Genomic DNA, 23,571 nt, shown 5'->3' on the forward strand with positions numbered 1-23,571 from the left:
ATTAATTTAAGTCCACTTGCACCTATTTCAGGAGAATGATTTTCTGTTCCTCTGCATTACATACCAAGCTGTACAGGTGACAGGCAAGGACTGATCTACTGAGGCACAAAAGTTTTCCTGCTAAAGCCTCTATTTAGTAACTTGGCAATTATTTTAGCCATAAACTGCATTTTGAAACATAATCTTCCCTTGAAACTCACAGAATAGGTGTTCGGTTCAAATGAGTACTTCCATTTTTAGCTGCCAGGCTGCCACAACAAAACCACTGATGAGAACCAAGGAAGTGCTATCTATATCCCCAGACAAAACCACTTTGTTAAGATGAAATCTCAGATATATCAGTAATTTAGGGGAAAAATACACTGCAAGAAAGCCAAAGTTATAAATAAAAAACAAGCACTATAAAAACGGAGAAACCTTTAAGGGTGCCATGTGACTGGAAGAGACTTCAAGGGTTAGGTCTTGTGTAAATTAGCATAGCTCTATGGAAGTCAGCAGAGGTGTGCCAGTTTATCCAGAAATTATGCACCTTACAAAGTAGGAGTAAAGATGGGAAGACTGAGGATGTTCTCACTAGAGAGGGCAAAAATATTAAGGTCACTTTTGGTGCCATAAGCGTGAGTTTCCAAACGTTCAAATCTTTCATGTTTAACTCTTCTTCTCCAGTGAGACTGTCCTCAGTCTTCCCACCTTTACTGCTAGTTTGTACAATGCATACATTTCTAGATAAACTGGCTCCCCACTGACTTCCACGGAGCTATTCTGATTTACCCTAGGTGAACATCGAGACCTTTAGATCACTTCCAGTCACGTGGCACCCTTTAAAAGTACATCACAGTCTGGTGAACTATTCAGATTTTCTTAATACACCAATGACCAGCTTTCACCTTTCCTTGTCTAAGATTTGACACTATTCACTAAAAATGAAATCTTGGCCTCAAAGTCAAAAAGACTATTTTGCTCTTGACTTCAATGAGGCCAAGATTTCACCCTAGATCTTTCAGTGTTTCAAGGAAAAGCAATTTTTAAGATGAGATGTGTTAAAGAATTCTTGAACAGAGTTTTCAAACCGTGAACACCACAATCCTCCTCCCCAGAGTCCTGCATCTTACAACTGATTTGTCCAAATCACCTCAAATTCAGAACAAGCACTGAAGAATCTGCAAGCACTGAAGAAGTGGGTTTTTTTACCCACGAAAGCTTATGTCCAAATAAATCAGTTAGCCTTTAAGGTGCCACTGGACTCCTTGTTGTTTTTGAACAAACACTTGTTATTTGTTCACATGCAAAATGAGAAATGGAAATGACCTTTGAAAGAGGATTTTAGAGGAGATGGGTGGATCACAGCCAGGCAAGTCTCAACCTTAATACTCTATTATTTGATAATGCTGTACAGCTCTGGTGGCCTGTTTAGCATTACAAACATAGGTCACTCAGAAGGAAGACAAATGTTGGTATATTTAACACCTCCAACTGTTTGTACATTCAATTACAGGTCTGTCGTATCTTATGCTGGGGTTACGTTCCGTAGGCAGTGCATAAAGCAAAAATTGCACACAGACAAAATTACATTGAGTGTAATGGCGGGTGGAACCACCCACACTACAGGTACGGTATTAAAATTGTTATTTTTCTCTTTTTTTTTGTTTTTGCCAACTGCATAAAGCTGAAATCGTGCATGTTAAATGCGCGTAAGATGTGACAGACCTGTACCACAATTTCCTTCACTAATAATCAAAAGCAAGAAAACAACATGGAGGCATCTGTGTTCATATATTTAAGCAAACCTGAATGAATAAGGCTGATCCTCCTTTACCTTAAATCAGGTGTAACCCCACTGAGGTCATAAGTATAAAACTAATATAAGAAAGACTCAAATCACACACTATGAGCAGAGAATCACAAGCCCTTCTATACAGCCACATCATTACATAACAGAATGTGTCCTAATATGCCTACTTTAAAATCCACTGTGCTTTATACCTGCTCTAATGAGTAGCTAGAGCTATAGGGACACATTTTGCTCTCAGCTATACTGGTTCTATGGTTCCTAGGATTTCCACTAGTATTGCTGACAATGGAATTGGCCCACACTTATTTTTATTTGACGAGAGCTGGGTTTTGAGAATATAAAAATAATCCATACCCTAAGTACAGAGGTATGGATTTGATTTGCCTGCCCTCTCCATTCATGAAGGAGTTCTGTTTGCAATGTACTTGAGCTTCCAGATTCTTTCTTCATTTCTCAACCTATCATTCATCAAAAAACAGAAGATTTCTCTTTTGTCCCTCCAAATGAACAGCATATCCTCTACGTCAATATTTCCTTTAGCTTCACTGCAATGCTCAAACTGTACAATCTACATCCAGAAACATATAATCGTCTTTAAGGAATCTGATGCAGATACAGTTTTAAATCGGTAATAAAGCCACACTTATGGGTAAAAAAGTCCTATAAAATTTAATATGGACAAAACCAATAGAGTCCTTTAATGGTTACTCTAAAACCCTGTAGAATTTCATAGACATTTTTAAAACCTATAGAATTCTATACCAGAGATATAATTGTGATTAAATTCTGTAGGCCTTTTCCATAAAGGAGGAAGCCATCAAGCTCCAAATCACGGTTTTATTCCCATATAATATGAAATTAAAGCTGACGCTGTTCTTTTCTAGTGACCTATTTAGCACTAGAATCTCAGGTCATTCATATTCATATGCATGTCAGTTAATTACACATATTGGACTCTACCTTCTGAATTAATTATTCCAGTGTTAAATGCCACTATTTTTCTCCTTGTCCACAACAAAAGAAAAATGCCAGGATGGAAAAGGACATTAAAAGTAGTGATATTTAGAAAGCATATTTTCCTCTTTAAAAACAGATTATGAATTAATTTAGTCAGAGTATGGCCCTAGTCTTTTGCTGCTGTTATTTAAGCTTTGGCACACAGCTCTCTCGTCACCGCACCTTAGTTCTGCTTTGCAACAACCCATGTATTCTAGTATTGTTCCTCTGTTGAGGAAACACTGCCATGCATGCCAGACTGTGCTGACGTGCCTGGTAAATATATGCAGCCCAGTTCAGCCATGGTGTAAGCAGGTGCAGGTCCACTGGAGTCTATAAACACAAACATAGGCTAACACTGCAAACTTGGAATTTGAGTCTTCTGACGTAAAATGCTACGATCCTTCTGTGTTCCATTACAAAACCTGCCAGTTGCTGATTTGAGACCTCTCTGCTATATAGCACAGTTATAGGCCAGGCTGTATCCCCTATATCTGTGCAAGTGGACCTCTTCACTTCCACAAAGCTACGTGAGGGGGCTCAGCAACCTTCATAGTAGTATCCCCACCACCCTATGAATCCCGTACAGGCATGTCGGGGGTCTGAGCTGGAAGAAGGAGTGGGAAGTGAGAGAGTCAAGGGGAGAAGAAACTGGGTGGATGGATGGGGAGCAATGTGGAAATTAGATCAGAAAGGACAAGATAGCCTGGGACTGTATTATTTTTTCTATGGAGCCCTGTGTGCATTTGCAGTCAGGGGAATCCCTGGCAATGTGGCTCCAACAGAGCTGCACTACCAAGCAGCATCCCCCACCCCGCACAATCAGAGACCAGAGGCAGCGTGAAGGCACAGGCCTCCACGTGGATGGAAGATCTCTGGGGATTATTATTGCTATTTACTTGTATTACTGAGATCAAAGCCCTGTTGTGTTTGTGCAGCACTCAGCACAAAGTGAGAGAGCAGTCCAAATGAGTCAGAGTTTAAATCTAAATAGAGAAGACGGACAAGGGGACAGGAGTATCAAAGGGGCAAAGTGGCTTTGCCAAGGTCACGCAACTGGACAGAGTTGGGAATAGAGCTCAGATCTTCTGATTCTCAGTCCAGTGCTCAGTTCACTAGCCCACACTCCCCTGCCAGGTATGAGCGTGGGCCTCTGGGCAAACTCACAGGTCAAGCAGGATGAGGTACAGGAACCTTCATGAATGAATTCTTGCAGAGAGTCCCTCCCTCACATCCCACCACTGTGATTTTTTCCAGGGATGGAATAATGGGGGCCAATAGTATCACAAGCGTCTCAGGAAAGCAACATATTTAAATTAACTGTAACTATTCAAAGTGTTCATGTGTGCTAAGTTTGAGGAACTGGTCATTATAAACATGCAGAGGACACCACTTCATGCCCTGTTTATTATGCATATACACCGTATTACACTGAGTACATCATCCTCAAGCAGCTCTACACTTAAAGAGATGTTAGCATTATCACTCACCGTAAAAAGCCAGAAGACAAAAAATTCGGAGAATGCTTAAATAGTGCTCAGAAGTTGGTCTGACATTCTGCCATGCTCAAGTATGAGTTAAAGCCAAGATTTTTAGCTTTCCTTCTGAAATTCCTTATTATTGAAGCCTTTATATTCAATTAACTTTTTCAAATTTTTGCAGGTTAATATACAACTAGTTGAAGCTATCTATCTATATCTATATCTATATATAGGAAGTAATAGAATTAGTTCAGCCATATAGTTTTGATTAACGACAGACCTAACATTAAGAGAAGACACATTATGCCTTGTGTGCCAGACTTCCACAAACACCTTCAGCTGTGACAGACAGGCTTGCTACTCACAATAATACACATAGTTATTCACCTCACAGGCTCATAAGAACTCACTTCACTGCGTTTTGGCCTCAGTCATCTACTCAGGCACAAACATCCATCTATATCAGAGGTCGGCAACCACTGGTACATGGCTCACTAGGGTGACCAGACAGCAAGTGTGAAAAATCAGGACAGGAGGTGGGGGGATAATAGGAGCCTATATAAGAAAAAGACCCAAAAATCGAGACTGTCCCTATAAAATCGGGATATCTGGTCACCCTACCACTCGCCAGGGTAAGCACTCTGGCAGGGATGTGCTGGCCGTGGCTTCCCACCTCCCCCATTGGCCTGCAAACAGTGGCCAGTGGGAGGATGGTCGGCCGAACTTGCCAATGCGGCAGATAAACAAACTGACCCGGCAAGCCGCGTGCCAGAGGTTGCCAACCCCAGATCTATATAGATTTGATTACAGAATTGAAGCCTTACACTGTATTTTGAGAAACAACAAAGGGCCTAATTCAACCCTTGGATACTCATTGTCAGCTTGCTTTCAAACCATGGAGTGGGAGCTATCAGTACATATCTGAAGGAAAAAATATTTCTGTGACACAAAAATATGGGCCTTTCTTGTGTATTTGTTTTTTCTCAGTTTCAGCTGGGTCTAACTTTTTTCAGCAGAAACTGTAGGCACAACTGATGTTATTTAGGCATCTATTTACATTGTAGACTCTACAATATTGCAATGATATAAGCAGTATTTAGGCATCTAAATAACTTTAATTGCAACTGCAAGTAATGTATTTAAAAATTTCACCTTCTAAGTGCAAATTCAAAAATCAGCAAATAAGAAATAACTTCATTGTTGTCTTCCTAAACTACTAAAGGCCAAATTTAGACCTAATGCAAGTTCAATGAGTGGAGTTACCCCAGTGCAGGAACCAGGCCCCTATGTGAAGAAGCTTGTTGACAACATGCACATCAGACTGACCTCTACCCAGTCACAGCAAATCTGTCATGTCTGTAATGGTGATGATTCACAGTGAATCAACAAAATCTACTGCATCCATACTGCAACCATCTTAAGCCATCAGAGCGCCCTTCTCTGAAAGCATCAAAGCAATTAGCAGTTGCACAGTTTATAAATGGAGAAACCTACAATGACTATGAAACAGGGCCACCCAGAGGATTCAGAGGGCCTGGGACAAAGCAATTTCAGGGGCCCCTTCCATAAAAAAAGTTGCAATACTGTAGAATACTATATTCTTGTGGGGGCCTCTGCAGGATCCAGGAAAAATTGCCCCACTTGCTACCCCCTTCTGGGTGGACCTGCTATGTAAAAAAGGAAGGAAAAAAATACACACTGTGAAGTTAGTACAAAAGAAATTATTCAGTTTAGAAAAGCAATCCAGAAAGTTAACCCAATCAGCTCAGTGTCCAGGTACTGTAGGATATGAAAATATTTATTTTAAAATAGTTAATTTTAACCGAATGCTTTAAAGTCTTTTAATGATGTTGAAAGGTCATTAGTTCATGCTATTAAAATTTAGTCAGCCCTTTAAAAAAAAAATACCCCCCACATCAACCTGATCATGCATATATAATACAGACTTCTCTGAGGTGCACTTCAGTGCTCTGTTCTCATAAAAGAGTAATGACTCCTGGGCCGTCATATGCAACCATCCTGCGGTCTTTGCCCAAAAGAAAAATGGATTGTACTAAAAAGACAATCAATAGCTATCTTCCCAGAGCAGACCATGTTGGATCACTGCTTGATATAGCAAAAGAATCAATTCATTTTGCAAAATATTGCCAGAAATTAAAGAAGCCCGATTTAAAATGTCACGTTTAATTATACATCAATTTCAAAAACGACGTTAACGCAACATTAGGACAGATTTATACGTGCAGACAAGTACAACGAAGTGTTCAAAGTTCCCATTACTACAGCAACCATCTCTCAGCTTTCTTGTGCATATGCACCATTCTCAGTTACTGTATATATTTGCCCTAATTGGGCAAACATTTATGCATATGAGTAATCTTACTCCCTGAAGTTAATTGGACGAGTAATAACTATTGCCCCAATCTCACTCCCATTGAGATCAACAGCACAGGGTCAGGCTTTCTGCCCAACAGCATTGGCAGGATCAGGCCCTACAGTATTAACTTTAATTCCGTCATGTAAAACGATGGGGCCATCTGCAAAGCCTAAGTCAAATACTTTAACCAGAGATGCTGTATGTCAGTGGTGGCCAACCAGTCGATCACGATCAACTGGTCGATCACAGAGCCTCTGACAGTCAATCGCAGTCTCCGGCTGCTAAAAGTCCAGCAGTGCAGCAGGGATAAGGCGGATTCCCTGTCAGGCCTGGCCTCAGGCCGCTCTCAGAAGCGTCTGGCACATCCCTGCGTGGGGGAGAGATCTTCGCAAGCTGCTCCTGCCTGTAGGCACCACCTCCGCAGTTCCCATTGGCCAAGAGCAGGAAAATGTGGCCAATAGGAGAGACGGGACAGTGCCTGCAGGGAGGGGCAGCATGCGGACACCTCCTGCCCCTTCTAGAGACATGCTGGAAGCTTCTGGGAAAGGCGCAGGACCAGGGTAGCCATGGAGCCTGCCTTAGCCCCGCTGCACCATCACCCGGGAGCCACCTAAGTTAAGCACCCCGGAGCGGGAGTCCACACTCCTCCTGCACTCCAACCTCCTCCCCAGCCTGAGCCCCTCCCAGAGCCAGCACCCCGTGGCCCCGCCTCATCCCAGAGCCCCCTTCTGCACCCAAACTCCCTCCCAGAGCTTGCACCCCTCACCCCCACCTCAACATCCTGCCACAGCCCAGTGAAAGTGAGTGAGGGTGGAGGAGAGTGAGCAACGGAGGAAGGGGGGATGGAGTGAGTGGGGCGGGGCCAAAGGGAAGGGAACAGGACGTGGGGAAGGGACGGGGTAGATGCTGGGTTGCACTTAACTTCAAAAAGTGATCTTGTGCTTAAAAATGTTGGAGACCCCTGCTGTACGTGGTAGATGGGAGTAAAAGACCTTTCCCCTGGTGGTGTGCACACAGCACCTGCATAGTCCCTGTGTAGTTGGTTGATACTACATGCTTAGAGGATGTCTACGTTGGGATACTCAGGAAAGTTAAGGCAAGTCAACTAAAACCATGAAGTCAATGCACATGATTTAAAGCACATTAACCCCCATGTGGCTGCTCTAATTCAGGGGTAAAGTGGTCACAGTTCATTGTAACTTAATTCTCACTATGAGCTTTCTACACAAAAAGGTTCATCAATTGATCTGTAGGGAACACTGCCTTGAAATTGTAGGTAGTGTGGAACCACACTAGCTTTGCTACATTTAAGCAGGTTTTCTCATGGAGGATTTGGCCCTGAATAAATATATAAAGTATGTGCGGTGTGCAGTTGTTGCAGAATCCATAACTTTAAATTTCCTGACTTGTGTGTGTGTGTAAGATCTCACACAACATTCATGAGTATATTTTTAGTAAAATAAAGCTATCACAGGAGCACAACTCCACACTACCATGAGAAGGCAAGAAGGTTTTTGTTATTTCAAACATTGGCAAAACATGTGCAACTCTATTAGAAGAAGCAGCAAAGAGTCCTGTGGCACTAACAGACGTTTTGGAGCATAAGCTTTCGTGGGTGAATATCCACTTTGTCGGATGCTTTTACAGATCCAGACTAACACGGCTAGCCCTCTGATACTTGACCCCATTAGAAGAGTAAGAGTCTTTGTGCCCTACCCACTGGTAAGTCACATAAGCAGCATCAGGTTGATCATAAAATCCTGGAAACGTAGGACTGGAAGGAACCTTGATAGGTCATCTAGTCCAGTACCCTGCACTAAGTATTATCTAGACCATCCCTGACAAGTGTTTGTCTAACATGTTCTTAAAAACCTACAATGACATAGATTCCACAACCTCCCTAGATAATTTGTTCCAGTGCATAACTACCCTTACTGTTAGGAATTTTTTCCTAATGTCTAGTCTAAATCTCCCTTGCTGCAATTTAAGACCACTATTTCTTGTTCTATCCTGGGTGGCTAAGGAGAACAAATTTATCACCCTCCTCTTTATAAAACAACATTTTATACACTTGAAGGTTGTTATGTACCCCTCAGTTTTCTCTTCTCCAGACTAAGCAAACCCTTCCCCCACACAGTCCAATCTTTCCTCATGGGTCACGTTTTCTAGACAATCATTTTTGCTGCTCTCCTCTGGACTTTCTCCAGTTTGTCCACATCTTTCCTGAAGTGTGGTGCCCAGAACTGGACTCACTATTACAGCTGAGACCTTGTCAGTGCTGAGAAGAGTGGAAAAAATATTCCTTGTGTCTTGCTTACAATACTCTTGGTAGTACATTCCAGATGTTAGCTCTTTGGGTTTTTGTGTTGGAACAATATTACGCTGTTGACTCATATTTAGTTTGTGATGCACTATAACCCCAGATCCTTTTCTGCAGTACGCCTTTCTAGGCAGTCATTTCCCATTTTGTATTTATTCAATTGATTATTCTTTCATAAGTAGTACTTTGGATTCGTCCTTATTGAATTTCATCCTATTTAATTGAGATCATTTCTCCAGTCTGTCAAGATCATTTTGAATTTTAATTCTTTCTTCAAAGCACATGCAGCCCATCTCAGCTTGGTATCATCTACAAATTTTATAAGTGTACTTACCATGCCATTATTGGAATCATTTAGCATTATGTGTGACTTCGTTATTGTTGATTAGCCAGTTCAGATTTCACATGTGTATAAACAAAACTATTTAAATAATTTAAGCAGAAAGCTATTTGAGCAATCCCTTCAATAAGTTCCTTTGCTTATATTTAGATAAAGAGGTGTGCAAAAGTTTCTCTCTAAAAATGTTTCTTTTTCTCTTAGAATATAGCTCTGGCAACAAACAGGAAAAAGATTTTCAAGAAAATTCTCTCTTCAAAACTTTTGAGTGCTTTTTGGTCAAAAAAAATCAAAATTATATTTTGGTTTTTGACAACTGAAAATTTGAACTTTAAAGCTTTTGGTTGTGAAAACAAATTATTTTTGGTTTTGTGACAAACCCACTGCCCCCAAAAAAGATTTTCAAACAAAAATGTTGATGACTGTGATCAAAGGTTATCTTCACTGAAATTTTTAAAAAGGGAAAAAAAATAATTTCCCAGACAACTCCATTCGGAAAACTAAAGAAAACACAACCAGGTGATTAAACTTTCTTCAAGCCTTTCAGCTGGAAGAAGAATGATACGTTTCAGGTTAAGAGTAATTTTTGGAAGGGCTCAGAATGAAAGCAAAGGGACTCAACTGTAGGAAGATGTTGGGAAACCCTTATTAAAATTCTGCCCCCAAATTAAAGGAAGAGTTGTATTGATTGATTAGCCTTTAATAGTTTTCACCCTCTCTCTGAATACTGCAGAAATTATTGGGTTAAACCTCATCATCTCTGTTATGAAGGAAGTCAGACTAGAGGATCACAATTGTCTCTCCTAACCTAAATATCTGTGACTCCATAATATATATATTTATTTGTACGAATCGTTTGTTAAAATAGTAGCTGCTGCACATGTACTGCATATGTACAGCTTTTCCTAAGTTTCATCACCAGAAAATAACTTCAGACTCAACAGAAGGACCTTATAACAAGAGGTCATGGACCTATTTCCTGGCATTAATTTCTACCAACTTTAAGGTAACACTCTAGCATACTGAGCTCCTTATGATAGCAAGAGCCTAGGCAGTCATTGGTAACTCCATGAAGGAAGTCTAAAGTTTAAAAGTAAAAGATAGATAAACAAAAAAGCAACCTGCCTACCCAAAACAAAAGGATAGCAATCCACAACCACAATTAAGATTTAGTCTATAAAAACCAGACAATTAGGTGCTATTTTAATTATTGCATCTTGCCCCACTCTTTGCAAGGCCTAACACAATGACAAGGATGCAAAGCATAAAATATAATGTTTTTAATATAACATATACTGCCAGTCCTTCCTTACAATGTTCTTTCCATGTAGCCGCCAGCTGACTACACTCCCTTCTTTCATTGCCCATTTATAGAAACAGACTGCAGACATATGCAATAAGGAATATTTAACAACGCTGTGTTTGCTAATCATCAGCATTAGTAGTTATGTGCCCCCATTCAGTCTTGAATAGACTCAAGCTGGTCTCTCAATATTCCTCTCAAGCATTAGTCTATAAGACCAAAAGGAACACCAGGAAATACATTTCACCTCCTATTGCATTGCCTCACTGTACCCCTTTGCATGGAAACTATGGGAATTCAAGACTTGTTCCTTTCTGCAGCATAATACACTGAAACAAACAGTGCAAAGTGGCTATATTCCATTGCACAGACACATACTGGAAGGTCTTTAAGTTATTTCATGCTGCTTTTTGTTACAAGAAAATTTTCTCAGAAAATTGCTTCCTTAATCCAACCATTTCCATGAGCAGAACTGATCATACAATTGCCAGATTTATTTTTCTACCACCTATGCAGGAGTAAAGGTTTTAGGGTGTACTACCTTGTGTCTGGAATCAATACATTTTTCAATTTCATCGTTTCGCAGTCACTGGTCTCTTAATCAGTAGGCAGAGAAACTTCTCAAAGTTACTCCCCGATAGAATATTCAAGATCACACTCTTATATGTTGGCTGGCATCTAACTCAAAATGCTATTGATCGTTTGGGTGTGATTAGTCCAGGGCTTCTGCTTTTAAAACATCTTACTCTGGACAACACTAAAGCTCAAACAGCAGCAACCGGTGGCACCAAGTACACCTGTCTCTCTCCCCTACCCACTGCCACTAAAAGACAGGAGAAATACACTGAAAAGCAGGCGCCTTGCTAAAGAAAGAAGTACTTACATCCCTGAATTTGTTCCAGTATTTATCTCTCTCATATTGCGAAACGGTGCTCAGCCACTTGTCGTTGTCCAAGAAATTGCCATTGCTGTGGTGACTGGGGAGGGTTTCTGGATGCCTGCCTTCCACTTGCAGAAAACACCAAGCAACAATTACCGCTATCCTAGTCATCTGCAAAGAGAGGAGCAGCAGAGCGAGCAGAGCTGGGGGGTGAGCGGCAGCCAGGTCTGGGGGGCGCAATGGGGGGGGGCTCCCTCTGCCCGGGGAAGCTTTTGCACTGTCTGGATGGGGAGGTGGCTGGGAGCCGGCAGAGCCTCCAACCAGCCCCCCAACAACACCCCGGCCCCGAGACCAAGCGGCCCGGCCCGGCAGGGGCGGACAGGCGTTGCCCGCGGGGAGGGGGAGAAGTTGCCTTTCCTTGCAGCCCTCCCCCAACTTCGGGGCGCAGAAGCCCCAGCGAACCCCCCAGCGCAGCGCAGCGCAGCCCCCCGTCCGGGGACAGGAGCCAGCCCGCGAGCAGGGGGGGCGCAGCGCGAAGTTTGCAGGCACTTACCTTGGGGCCAGCCGGGGCGCGGGGCGTGCAGCCGCTGCCGCCGCTCGTTCCCTGCCTGTGGGTCGGAGACGCGGCGAGCCCCGACACGGCTTCGCCCCGCCGCGTTGTGCGCCGGTCTGGAGGTGCGCGCTGCGCTGCCCGCGGGCGGGCGAGCGGGCGGCCAAGCGGCGAGATCTGGCGCCATCTGCCGGCCGAGCGCGGCCGCCGATGCTGCTGCAGAGGCAGCGAGAGCAGCTGGGGGGCTGGGGGGACAGCTCCTTTCTGAGCCCCAGCAGCACCCTAACTCTGTCGGGCTGCAGGGCGGGAAAGGGGACAAGCGGGAGCCCTACCACACCCACTTTGCCAGCTGCCAAATCCCTCTGCTCCCAGCCCCACACGCCTGGGGACCCCCTGCCCTAAAAAGGGGGGAGGACGCAGCCCCACGTGTCATGGTGACCAACATTGTAACAAGGGGCTCCCACAAAGTCCCCCCTCCCGCCCCCTTGGCTTGCAGCACAGCCAGGGCAGGGGAAGAGCGCCCGAGCCCTGGGAAGAGGTGGGTTCCCTTTGCACTCAGGCAGGAGGCAGAAATTTGGGCAAACAAGATTATAGCCACTTCCCTTCGTGGGTGTTTTCAGACCCTGCTCCTTGGAAAAATCCACGGAGCCTATTGATCGTGTCGGACAGCGCTAGGGCTGCACTGTAAGGTCGGGGTGCCTGGATGGAGGAAAGGACCGAGGGCGCCTTTCAGAACTTCTAGGACCTTTGGGGTATCCTGAGCAGGATTTTTTTTCTTTCATGAAACACGTGACATTTCCTAGAGGCTGGTGCCTCCCAAAGCCATAAAACTGCTCCTCAGAAAAACCTTCATGAGGCCCAAGCAGGATAAAACCCATCTCTGGCAGGCTGGATTGGCAGTGTGCAGGGAGAAGGTGACTTCAGCGGAGGCATGGAAATCATATTGACCTTCCCTTAATGGCAGAGTTTTGGCAAAGGACTGACTCCCTGCCCACCCCCATGCTCCTTCCTACTGAGAAACTCCTGCGTGGGATCCCAACATCAAAGAGGGGAGAAGAGATCCTTATTGGAAAATGCACATCCTCAAAAAGGAGAAAAAGACACCATCCATATACCCAAGGAGAGCAAAAAGACTTGAGGGGGAATAAGTCCTGGCCAGTGAATTTAGGTGAGAAGAGATGCCATCACTCAAGGGAAAGAAAGTAACTACTGCCCTCATCCTGAAGAGATTCCTCTTGTAGGCTGAGATGGAGGATAAGATTCCCATACGAAGAAGGGGTAGGAGAAGACACTCTTCATTTACATAATGAAAGAGATCACTGTCTGGAGTCCCTGTGTGAGTAGAGAAGAAACCTTCACATGAGTCCCCACCCCTGAACAGGGGAGCAGGGATGCTGATCAGAGGCTCTGTTTCTCAACAGGAAAAAAATCACTGCCCACATACCCCAGGAGAAAGGAGACTGAGGGTAATCTGGAGACCCTGTTCTCTTAGTAGTACAGGGGTGAAAAGGCCCCAAAACTCCCATCCTTGAATGGTGGTGAAGTGGAGAGAGGAGATTGGAGACTTCCTTGCCCATACCAAGTCATTGCAGACTTCCTTGCCCATGCCAAAAAAGACAGCCCATCACCCACATCCCTCAGGCTAGAGGAAAGGAGAAGTCATTCCCCTTTAATTAATATGATGTCCCTGAGCAACAGCCTTTTCTTTCACCGACCATCCATCCTGAATCCAGCTGTGAGTCCCGTTCCTTGTGATTGTTCCAGTGGTTTTGCTTCACACAGTGCATTGTGATTGCCTTCCTCTCTTCCCTGGACTACTGTTTAACTGAGTCATCCATTAGTGGTTTCCTATATAGCTCTGGAGAGGGTCAGGTTTGCAAGCTCTTTAGTGCTGTACCCGTGCATTGAAATCAGTACAACATTAAGGCATTGTTCCTAGCTTTGTTGATTAAAATACAGCCCTTAAAAGCTGTATAAGCACAATACAAACCTTTGAAAGATGTAGGAACAATGAGGGTTAATTTCTTACTGCGGAGAAAAGTGCATGCCAGTATAAGACCACAGATTGTATTCTCCCCTTGATGCACATTCAAGTTAATAGCAGTTACGTCCCTGCCACAGGACAAAATATATTCCAACAAAAGCCGATAAAGAGGGGAAGCCAAACCAAAACTTTGCAGAGTCTGGATCTAAATCCAGATCAAAGCACCACACATCACCCTAACCTCTCTATTGAACGGTATCCCCTTTCCCACCACTGGCCAAGACCAGGGCTCCTCTTTCTTTTTACAATGTTCAGACCTGCGTCTCTTCCATCTACAACTGTAAATACCTTCAAATCCCCTTTGTTAGCTGTCTCAGAACCAGTTGTCTCAGAGCACCTGGTTAGACTCTTGATGTAGAGTGCCCTCTGAAAAAGTAGAAGACTTTTTCTTCAGCTCTTTCTTGAGGAGACTAGTGTCAAAAGTAAGTCTTCCCCACCCAGTTTCTTGCTGCATGCCCAGATACAGAGCCATCCCTTGGGTATGGTGAATTAGGTGACTGCTCCGGGTCCCGTGCTTTGGGGGACCCCACGCATCAGTGTGCATGTGTCGTGCAGGGGATGCTAGGCCAGCCAGGGGGTGGGGTGGGATTAGGAGTTCAGGGGACCAGCCCTGCCCAGGAGGTTAGTGGTGGGCCTGGCGCCAGCACTGGTGTCCCCTCCCCACAACAGATTTCACCTATATAAAAAATGTTAAGAAGGGCCCATACAGGCCGATTTGTCCCAGGCCCTGCACGCCCGTAGGGACGGCCCTGCCCAGACACCCCCCAGGTAGGCTATTGCTCTCAATGAGAGGTACTGGTTTATGTAACTTTTCCTCTCAGGAGGGTAAACGTAAACCACCTCCCTTTCTATTTAGATCAACAGAGCACTATATAGTTTATTCTGCATAGGCCTTTCTCACAAGTCCATCTGCTCTGTATGGACATGAAAGATCCTGAACCATTTTTCATAAGATTAAGGGATCCCCCCATTGTCTTTAACCAAATACTAATTTCTTTCAGTGATATGTGGAGTCCTGTGTTCCAGCTGGCTGGTACCTTCCAACCCAGAGATACCCCAGTGGTGTCATACATGTACAACATCATTTGTTAACTATGTGGGGAATTTTCAGATGAAAGCTGCAACTCCAATGTATATTATTATATATGCTAGTTTTTACTTGCTGGCTCTTTTTTGATATAATTCAGATTTGCATCACGCTTCATTTCAACTGTTTCTTCAGCAGTAGGGTGAGATTTTCAAAAGCCTATCATCACTGGCCTAGCTTTGCTCCCAGTGAAATCAGTGATAATTTACCACTGGCTTTAGGGGGAGAAGAGTTATGCCAGTGGTGAACTATTTTAAATATCCTACTTGAGAGGCATGCAGGGCCGGTGCAACCATTTAGGCAGACTAGGCGGTTGCCTAGGGCGCCGAGATTGGGGGGCGCCAAAAAGCGCCCCCCAATTTATTTTTAAATGGTTGAGCAGGCGCTGCTGCTTGGACAGAGAGGGAGTCTGAGCTGCCGGCAGCAGCCGGCAGCTCAGGGTATCCCCTGGGTCAGGGCGCCCCCTGGGTCAGGGCGCCACCGCGGCAGCCCGCAGTCCAAGGTGTCCCCTGGGTCAGGGCACCGCCGGAGGGGGCGGCAGGCAGCTCCGGTGGAGCTGCCGCAGTGGTGCCTGCGGACAGTTGTCTGCTCGTGTGGCTCCGCTGGACCGCCCACAGGCACCACTGTGGCAGTTCCACCGGAGCCGCGGGACCAGCGCGCGGAGTGGCGAAATTGCCATCCGCCTAGGGCTCTCAAAACCCTAGTGCCGGTTCTGGAGGCATGCAATGCATTTGTCAATGGCATAGTATGCCAAACTCAATCTGGCTGTTAATCCTTCACTAACTTCAATATAGTTTAATTACTTTGGTCTGCCTTTGGTCCATAAATCTACTGGCCAGAGGTCCCAATGATCTACGTAACTTAAGCAAAGTATGTAAATCAAGTAGCATAGGTGACAGAAATGTGTTTCTTCATTTATCCAAATACTGCATAATCCCATATTCAAAACATCGTTAATCTCTTGATCCTACAAAACATAGACTCTATGTTTAATCTTGATAGTAATCCGTATAATTCAGCAGCTGCAACACATCACCTCCATCTCCTTCATCATTCATGGCAACAATTGAAACACCTTGTCTGCTGGTTTTTATTACAAGACACTACTGTAATAGCTCCTAATTCTGTTGCAGGGATAACTTGACTATGTAGCATTAGGATATGTACAATCTCTTGTTAGGAGTTAGATGTTTCTAATTCGACATTGGTTCTTCATCCTGTGCTTATTTTGATCATTGACGGTATCATGTAAATTATCTCTTCTGTCTATGAGTCTATGCTCTTCATTCCCTGATTTCATTGTTTAAATCATTTGATTTAGAATCGAAGTAATTAGGTCATAGGCATCCCATGCTAGTAGCCTCGAACTTGTTGTTCATGTACAGTCCTGGAACTGGCGTCTTCTGAGCTGAAGGGTGTTTCCTGCTGAAAAACCAAAGGGCCAGATCCTCAAGCCATCCTAAATTCCCTGTGTGCATGGGGGAAGTAAAGCTGCCCCACTAGGACAACTGGAGATCCCCAGGTCAGAGAGAGCCTTCAGTAGCACAAAGCTAATGTGCACTCCCAACCTCCATTTATAGATGTTATTCTGAGTGATCAGGGCCATGGCTGGAGCATGCTGCATTCTTCCCTGGGCCATCAGAATGGTGGACTGGTCCAGCCGATGTGAGTCAGAGCCATCTTTGCTTCCCCCTCTTCACTTGCAGGGAACATGAGCTCATTACAAGTTAGAGGACTAAGCTCTGAGTTCCCATTTAAAAGACACTGTACCTTCCTATGGGACAGGTGCTCCAGGATTATAGCTGTTGTCCAGGAAAGTCATAGCACATCATCATACGGATAGCTAGAAAGAGAAGATTGCCAGCATGCCCTGTGGGATTGGAACAGGACCAACACTTAGGAAGCACTGGCTTAGGAATTCACATCCTGCTTTTCTCCCTGATATATTTGTGATCTCTCCTTCCACATAAATTGCTGGATCTAGCTGTCACAGTGTATTGGGGGCATTAATTGCCTGTAGCTGGATCAGCCCCTGGTACTCTATATAAATTTCTGCAAAAGACAAGCAACTGCAGTCTTTTTTCCAGGCAGAGGGACAGTATTAACCATCTTCCTTTTCAACCTCCGAGTGATCACTTGTAGTTGTTGAGGTAATAGCAATAGGGTATTTCGGACTTTGACTGATATTTTTCCCTTTCTGGGCTATAAACTTCCTCTTTTTTTAACCTTCCTGCAATACTGAGTGACCCTCAGTATCTCTGTAATAATTAATGTTCAAAATACAGTGAGCATAAAGTGCATTTCTGCACCAAGCTAATCCCCTCACTGGAGATATGACAGTTCTTATATTTTAATGATTAAAAAAAAATCTAGTAAAAAAAGTAAAGTCTATGCCACTGCATATACAATCCCTTTGTCTCCCACACAGCACTGTGTGTTTAATAGACAAGTTATTTTCTCTATGATTTCCAGGACTGCAGGTTCAGCTTTGTTAGTTCTGCTGTACAACCGTGCAGAAGAGCTCATTTAGCCTCTGCTGGAAATGATTATCTGTTTGTGAAAAATCCTTCCACCTTCCAGCAAGCTGCAGTTTATTTCATGTTCTTTCCCCCATTTAAAAATGCAGCAGACATACACTCACACTTGAACTCTTAATATGCAACTTCCACTGCGTTCGCTAAATCCTCTTTCCACACCATATGGCTAGGCAGGAATATTTTATTGTATCAGGACCTGGATCTTATCAAGAGTTTGCCATATATCTTCACAATTAAAGGTGCAGCAAGGAAACGTCATCTGGCAGAGAAAGCAATCAAAGCAAAGCTGAAACCCCATTGTGTAGGTTTTGCATAAACTCTCACACTCAGGAGTAAAAGGTTTCTAATTTGCTGAAATTTGGGCAGATATTCATTGAGATGGCAAAAGGCACACCCCTGACACAAAGGCTCCCTTCCTGCCAGATCTGCTCCAAAGCATGGTCAGGGCGTTAGAGCTACTCAAGGAAAAGATCACCAGCATTTTCTTAACATGAGCAAAACATCTATATTTTCCCCTTGCCTCATTCTTGGCCATGGCTGAACTGTTTTGGCTGAAACTTTCCAAAACAATCCAGCCAGAGAGAGCCATTCAGCCTGGACAATTTCAATCCAAATGGTTTAAGTTTGGTAACATTATTTATAAGCAAATGAAAACAAGGCCTTGTAATGAGAAGTGTTAGGCAATCTTAATAATGAGCAGTGCAACTAGCTTGGCCTATCTGTACACAATAATGTAGGTTTAGGACCTGTGTGTTTTTCAGGGGAGGTATTGTCCCTTCCTGTGTGTTTCTACAACACCTAGCACAAGTGGACCCTCTTTTGAACCTCTGGGCGATATGCAATGGTGAGGTGTACCATATATATTCACAGTAGATGACAGCTTTGAAAGCAGAACTTAAAGGTAATAGTCACACTAGAGAAAATGTTTTTATTTTTATATGAATTTGTCTGAATTCCTCCCATTTCTTCCCCATATCAGCCCTCTCTTCCCTTCTCCTCCTTTTTATTCATCCTCTTTGCTTCCCAATTTGCCTTCACTCCTTCACACTCTTATACATCTTGTTTTTTCCATTCTTTTCCCTTTGTGATGCCCCTTCGCCTCCTTTTTTTCCAGATTGCCCCACCCCTCTTCCTTTCTTACACTCTTCTTCTTCCTGCTCTTTTCTCTGTGCTTCTCCATCACTCTTCTCTTGCTTATTCCAACATGTATTAGGGCCATCACTAGTGTGATGGCTCTCATGGAGATTATTGTGCAAGTCAGGAAGCATCACTGCATTATGGAGAGTTTCCCAGAGCACCTTTCAGCTTCAGAGGTCAGGCCTGGCACCAGCTCAGATGCATATTTAAAGAACAGGCTTGAAACTGCAGAGCACTGTGAAAACTGCAAGATGTAGGGGTTTATTGTGCCAAACAGTCTTCTGGGCTTCTTGACCAACTCTCTTCTCATTAAAAAAGAAAACGAGAACAAAAAAGTATTGATGTGTAATAATTAAAACAATGCAGATGAGTCATAGAGGAGCTGTAATTGTTTCAATGCCAATAAGACCTTCCAGATCTTTGTTTCTACAATGGTTTCCAGTAGGGGATGGCACTAACTCTGCTAGAATGTAATACACTCTGTTGATTTAGAGCAGCAATCTCTTTTCCTTTCTCCCCTCCTTTAAAATGTTTGCATAGAACTGGTGAATGCTGGCAGTGGAAAGAAAAAAGGAAAGATGAGAACAATCTCTGTTGTTTGGGAGCCTCTAGGGAAATTACTAAATTCACTTTCCTAAAACCTTATCCATTATGGAAAACCAGGGGTCATTTTGTGCCTTAACGTACATACATTTAGGTATGTGATAGCCTGCAACTGATGGGAGGTGTGAATGCAGTCTAGGCTTGATTCTCTCCTGCCTCAGAGGTCCATAAGAGTGTAGAAGAGGGGGCAGTATTGGAGTTTTGACTGCCTGATTCTCAGAGGCCAGCCCCAATCCTGATGAAGCTGGTTAATTAGGTTCTGCCACTGGCTGAGGGTCGCTAATAGACCTTATGCCAGTAGAGGATCGGGGCAGATCTCCCTGATGCCCTCTCCACACTTTAGGTATTCACTACACAGGGGTGACAAGTGTAGACACAGATCCAGCATGCTTCGACCTAGCAGAGGGTTCCCCTATTTGTGGCCTGATTGTGCTCCTTTGCACTGGCTACATACCACAAACAGTTTGCAGCCTTGGTTCCCTGTTGTACTACACACTGTGATTGGATGCCCAAATAGACAACTCCAAAAGCTACTAACTTTCACCTTTGGTTAGCTGGAAAACTTAGCCCCTCCTATCAGTTTCAGACCTAACCACTCATGCTTTCAAAGCATGATAGCCTGCAGGTCAACTGGAAATGAAATAATTCATCTTGAAAGAACTCCAGCTGGTACAGAATGCAACAGTTTGCCTGTGCACCAACACAAGCCATTGGGAATACATCATCCCAGTGCTCTTCTTCCTGTCCTTATGATCTCTAGCCTGATATACAAAGCCCTCTGTGGACTTGGCCCTAGCTACCTGAGAGATTGCACTGTAGCCATGAAACTATTGGCCAGCAGGGGAAGACCTATGAGCGAAGGAGACAGAACTTTCACAGAGCCAGACAGATCTTGACATTCACTCCCTGAAGATGTAAGAATGACTACTAGCCTCTCTACATTCAGAAATAACAGCCAGACGCATTTCTTCCACTCAGCTTTCCCTCAAGTGACACATCAGTGCATAAAGAGATGGCAGATAGAGTCACAGGCAGGATTGTTTCATACAGAATAAATTTTGCCCAACAAAATAAGTGGATGAAAGACAAGCAGTGGATGTAATATATTTGTATTTTAGTCAAGCATTTGATAAAGTGTCTCACAAAGCCTGAATTGCAGGGATGGCTGTCATATATAACATCTTAATCAATTACCTACTAGAGCAAGTAATCAGCACAATAATGCAATTTATAGATGATACTAAACTGGGAGGAGGTGGGGACACCAGTTATGACAGAGAAATAGTACAAAGAAGAGGTGACTAAACTTTACACTGTGATGAAGATAGATAGAAATAAACAAGATTTACATATGGCAAGTGTATATAATATTAGTTTATTGCACAAAGTGCCCTTTGGGAAAAAAGATACATAGGTTGTAGCCTCTTCTTATTTTAACAACCCATCCAATCTGAAAATACTGAGTACAGGTTCTTGAAAAACTCTTGGATTAAGGGATACTGTTCCCACCAGGCATCAGTCATCGATATTGTAACATGGACAATACATTCTCTGATGAAGACAAATACACCTTAAAGAAAAACAATTCACAAGAGATATTAATTATTAGCAACTTATTGGAAATTAATCAAGAAATCTACCTTAATTTAATCTTCCAAAGTTTTAATTTAGAAAGGTAATTCAGAGAGACAAGTCGGGGAATTTAAGATCATTAATCTACATATATTCAAATCCACTAAGGATTTGAATGCATGTTTGACCTTTGATTTTCAGAAGTCCTGAGCACCTACAAATCCCATTGACGTCAATGGGAACTGCAGGTGCTCAGCACCATATCAATCAGGCCCTAAGTGTTTTAAGGATTTATAAATGGCAGGGGACACTGTGGTGTGTATTGGAAGACTCCTTATCTCTAAGTTACGTAGGTAGTTCTTGTGATGAAAAAATGAGGGCTAGGCATCCATCACTTTTGAAAATTCCACTAAGCACATGTCTGTATCTATAGGTGGTAAAATACATTTAAAATGCTGGTCCTTAATCTCTCTGTACCTCATGTCCCCATCTCTAAAGTAGGCATAAAGTAGAGATACCTGCTGTGTTGTGTCTTGCCTTAGATAGTAATTGCTTTAGGGACTCCCTCTTACTCTGTGAATATACGGTGGAGCCCTGATTCAGCTGGACCTCTAGGCACTACTGCAATACAAATAGCCATAGTACAGCTCATATTAGATTTATTCATTCTGATATTTATGAATAGATTTGCATAGCTGAATTGTTTCACACCCTGTTGCCCAAACACACAGATTGACTCAATAAGAAAATTAATAAAAGTGTGTTCAAATAGACTTTGCTTCACTGCACTAAGTGGAAGAACTCCCAGATTTCTATCGCTTAGATATTGATCTATACCGGATGGGGTAGGACTCACAGAGTCAAAATTAACCCTATCACTGCAATCTGACAAGATACATAATCCAGTTGTCAGGCCTGAACAACAGCAGATCCTGGCTGGAATTAATTTCCTCTTAAAAGCAACATGCTAACACTTGCTGTAGCAAGTATCCCTTCCACTCCTTCATGTCTTCCAAAGCTGGAAATGTATATTGTTGTATAAAGTTAATTGCTATTTGATTCACTCAGGGGACTTCCCACTGAGCTATCATTCCTTGCACAGTTAATATTTGCAAGCGAAGTGTCATTGTGCATGTTTTTATTCTAAGAAAACAAAAGCACCAGTTAGCTAGAAACAGCACAGAATACATCTTGCAGGCTGTAATGTTTGGGGGTTACCATTTTGTAAGATTTATTCAATTCTGTCATTCCAAAGAAAGCATGATAGCAGGAAGGTGGGTTTTCTATAAAGCACTAGAGTTGGATTTACAAGGCCTGGAGCTGATTCCTGGCTGTGCCAAAGACTCTCTGTGAGACCCAGTGAAAGTCACTTAGGGCCAAACTTTTAAAGATATTTAGCTCCCTAAAGATGCAGATTGGTGTCAAGGGGGCTTACATAAGTACTTAATTGTCTACATCTTTTAGGCTCCTAAATACCTTTAAAAATCTGGCCCTTAGCCTCTCTCTGCCTTAGTTTTCCTTCTGTAAAATGGACATAATAGTACTTCCTGTTCTATCTTGCCTATTTAAACCCTGACTCAGGAAAGTATCTTTATAATAATAGGAGATATACCAATCTCCTAGAACTGGAAGGGACCTTGAAAGATCATTGAGTCCAGCCCCCTGCTTTCACTAGCAGGACCAAGTACTGATTTTTGCCCCAGATCCCTAAGTGGCCCCCTCAAGGATTGAACCCACAACCCTGGCTTTAGCAGGTCAATGTTCAAACTGCTGAGCTATCCCTCCCCCCCAGTAGGACAGTACTTAAGAACATGTATAAGTCCCACTGAAGTCAATATGACTTAGGCCAAAGGTTCTCAGACTTTTGTACTGGTGACCCCTTTCACCCAGAAAGCCTCTGAGTGAGACCCCCCTTACACATTAAAAACACTTTTGTATCTATTTAACACCATTATAAATGCTGGAGGCAAAGCGGGGCTTGGGATGGAGGCTGACAGCTTGTGACCTCCCCCCCATGTAATAACCTCGCGACCTCCTTAAGGGTCCCAACCCCCAGTTTGAGAACCCCTGACTTAGGCACATGCTTATGGTTAACCATGTGTTTAAGTGCTGTCCTGAATGGGATTGTGCTTAAGCATATGCTTAAGAGCTTCCCTGAATTGAGGCCACAGCGGAAGGTACTGTCTCTATACAATGCTCTGCTAGCATAATGGGACAGTGATTTTGATTGAGGTTTTTGTAATTTAAAGTAGCAGGACTATATTACCCCACTGTACAGCTCTCAATTTTGCAGTGGTGTAAGGAAGAGAGGAGTCTGGCCTGATAAATATAGGGTGAATCCGAATAAAAACTGCCAAGCACTGAGATCTTATAGAGAGTGGAATAAACTCCTGAGGGAGATACTGGAAGCACCATTGCTTGAGACTCATAAGCCTAGACTGATTAATGCCCTTGATAATGTACTCAAGGGAACAATCCTGTAATGACAGGGGAAACGACTTGAAGACCGAAGAAGTAATTTCCAGCAGCATCTAGGATTCTGTGACATGGAATGA

At 43.4% G+C, this 23,571-nt stretch overlaps 1 protein-coding gene across 1 annotated transcript in view; it reads right to left on the bottom strand.

The window, feature by feature from the left end:
• The window catches only part of SPOCK1 (SPARC (osteonectin), cwcv and kazal like domains proteoglycan 1), a 505,769-nt gene extending 493,640 nt beyond the window's left edge, over positions 1-12,129 (bottom strand). Inside the window, exons 1-2 of the mRNA XM_050962256.1 lie at positions 12,040-12,129; positions 11,490-11,657 (exon numbers count right to left, since the gene is read on the bottom strand). Of these exons, the coding sequence (XP_050818213.1) occupies positions 11,490-11,657 (168 nt within the window). The 5' untranslated portion in view covers positions 12,040-12,129. The remainder of the gene's footprint in view (positions 1-11,489; positions 11,658-12,039) is intronic.
• Positions 12,130-23,571: the final 11,442 nt, after the last annotated feature.

The sequence above is a fragment of the Gopherus flavomarginatus genome, chromosome 7 (genome assembly GCF_025201925.1).
Source record: "Gopherus flavomarginatus isolate rGopFla2 chromosome 7, rGopFla2.mat.asm, whole genome shotgun sequence".
Classification (NCBI taxonomy): domain Eukaryota; kingdom Metazoa; phylum Chordata; order Testudines; family Testudinidae; genus Gopherus; species Gopherus flavomarginatus.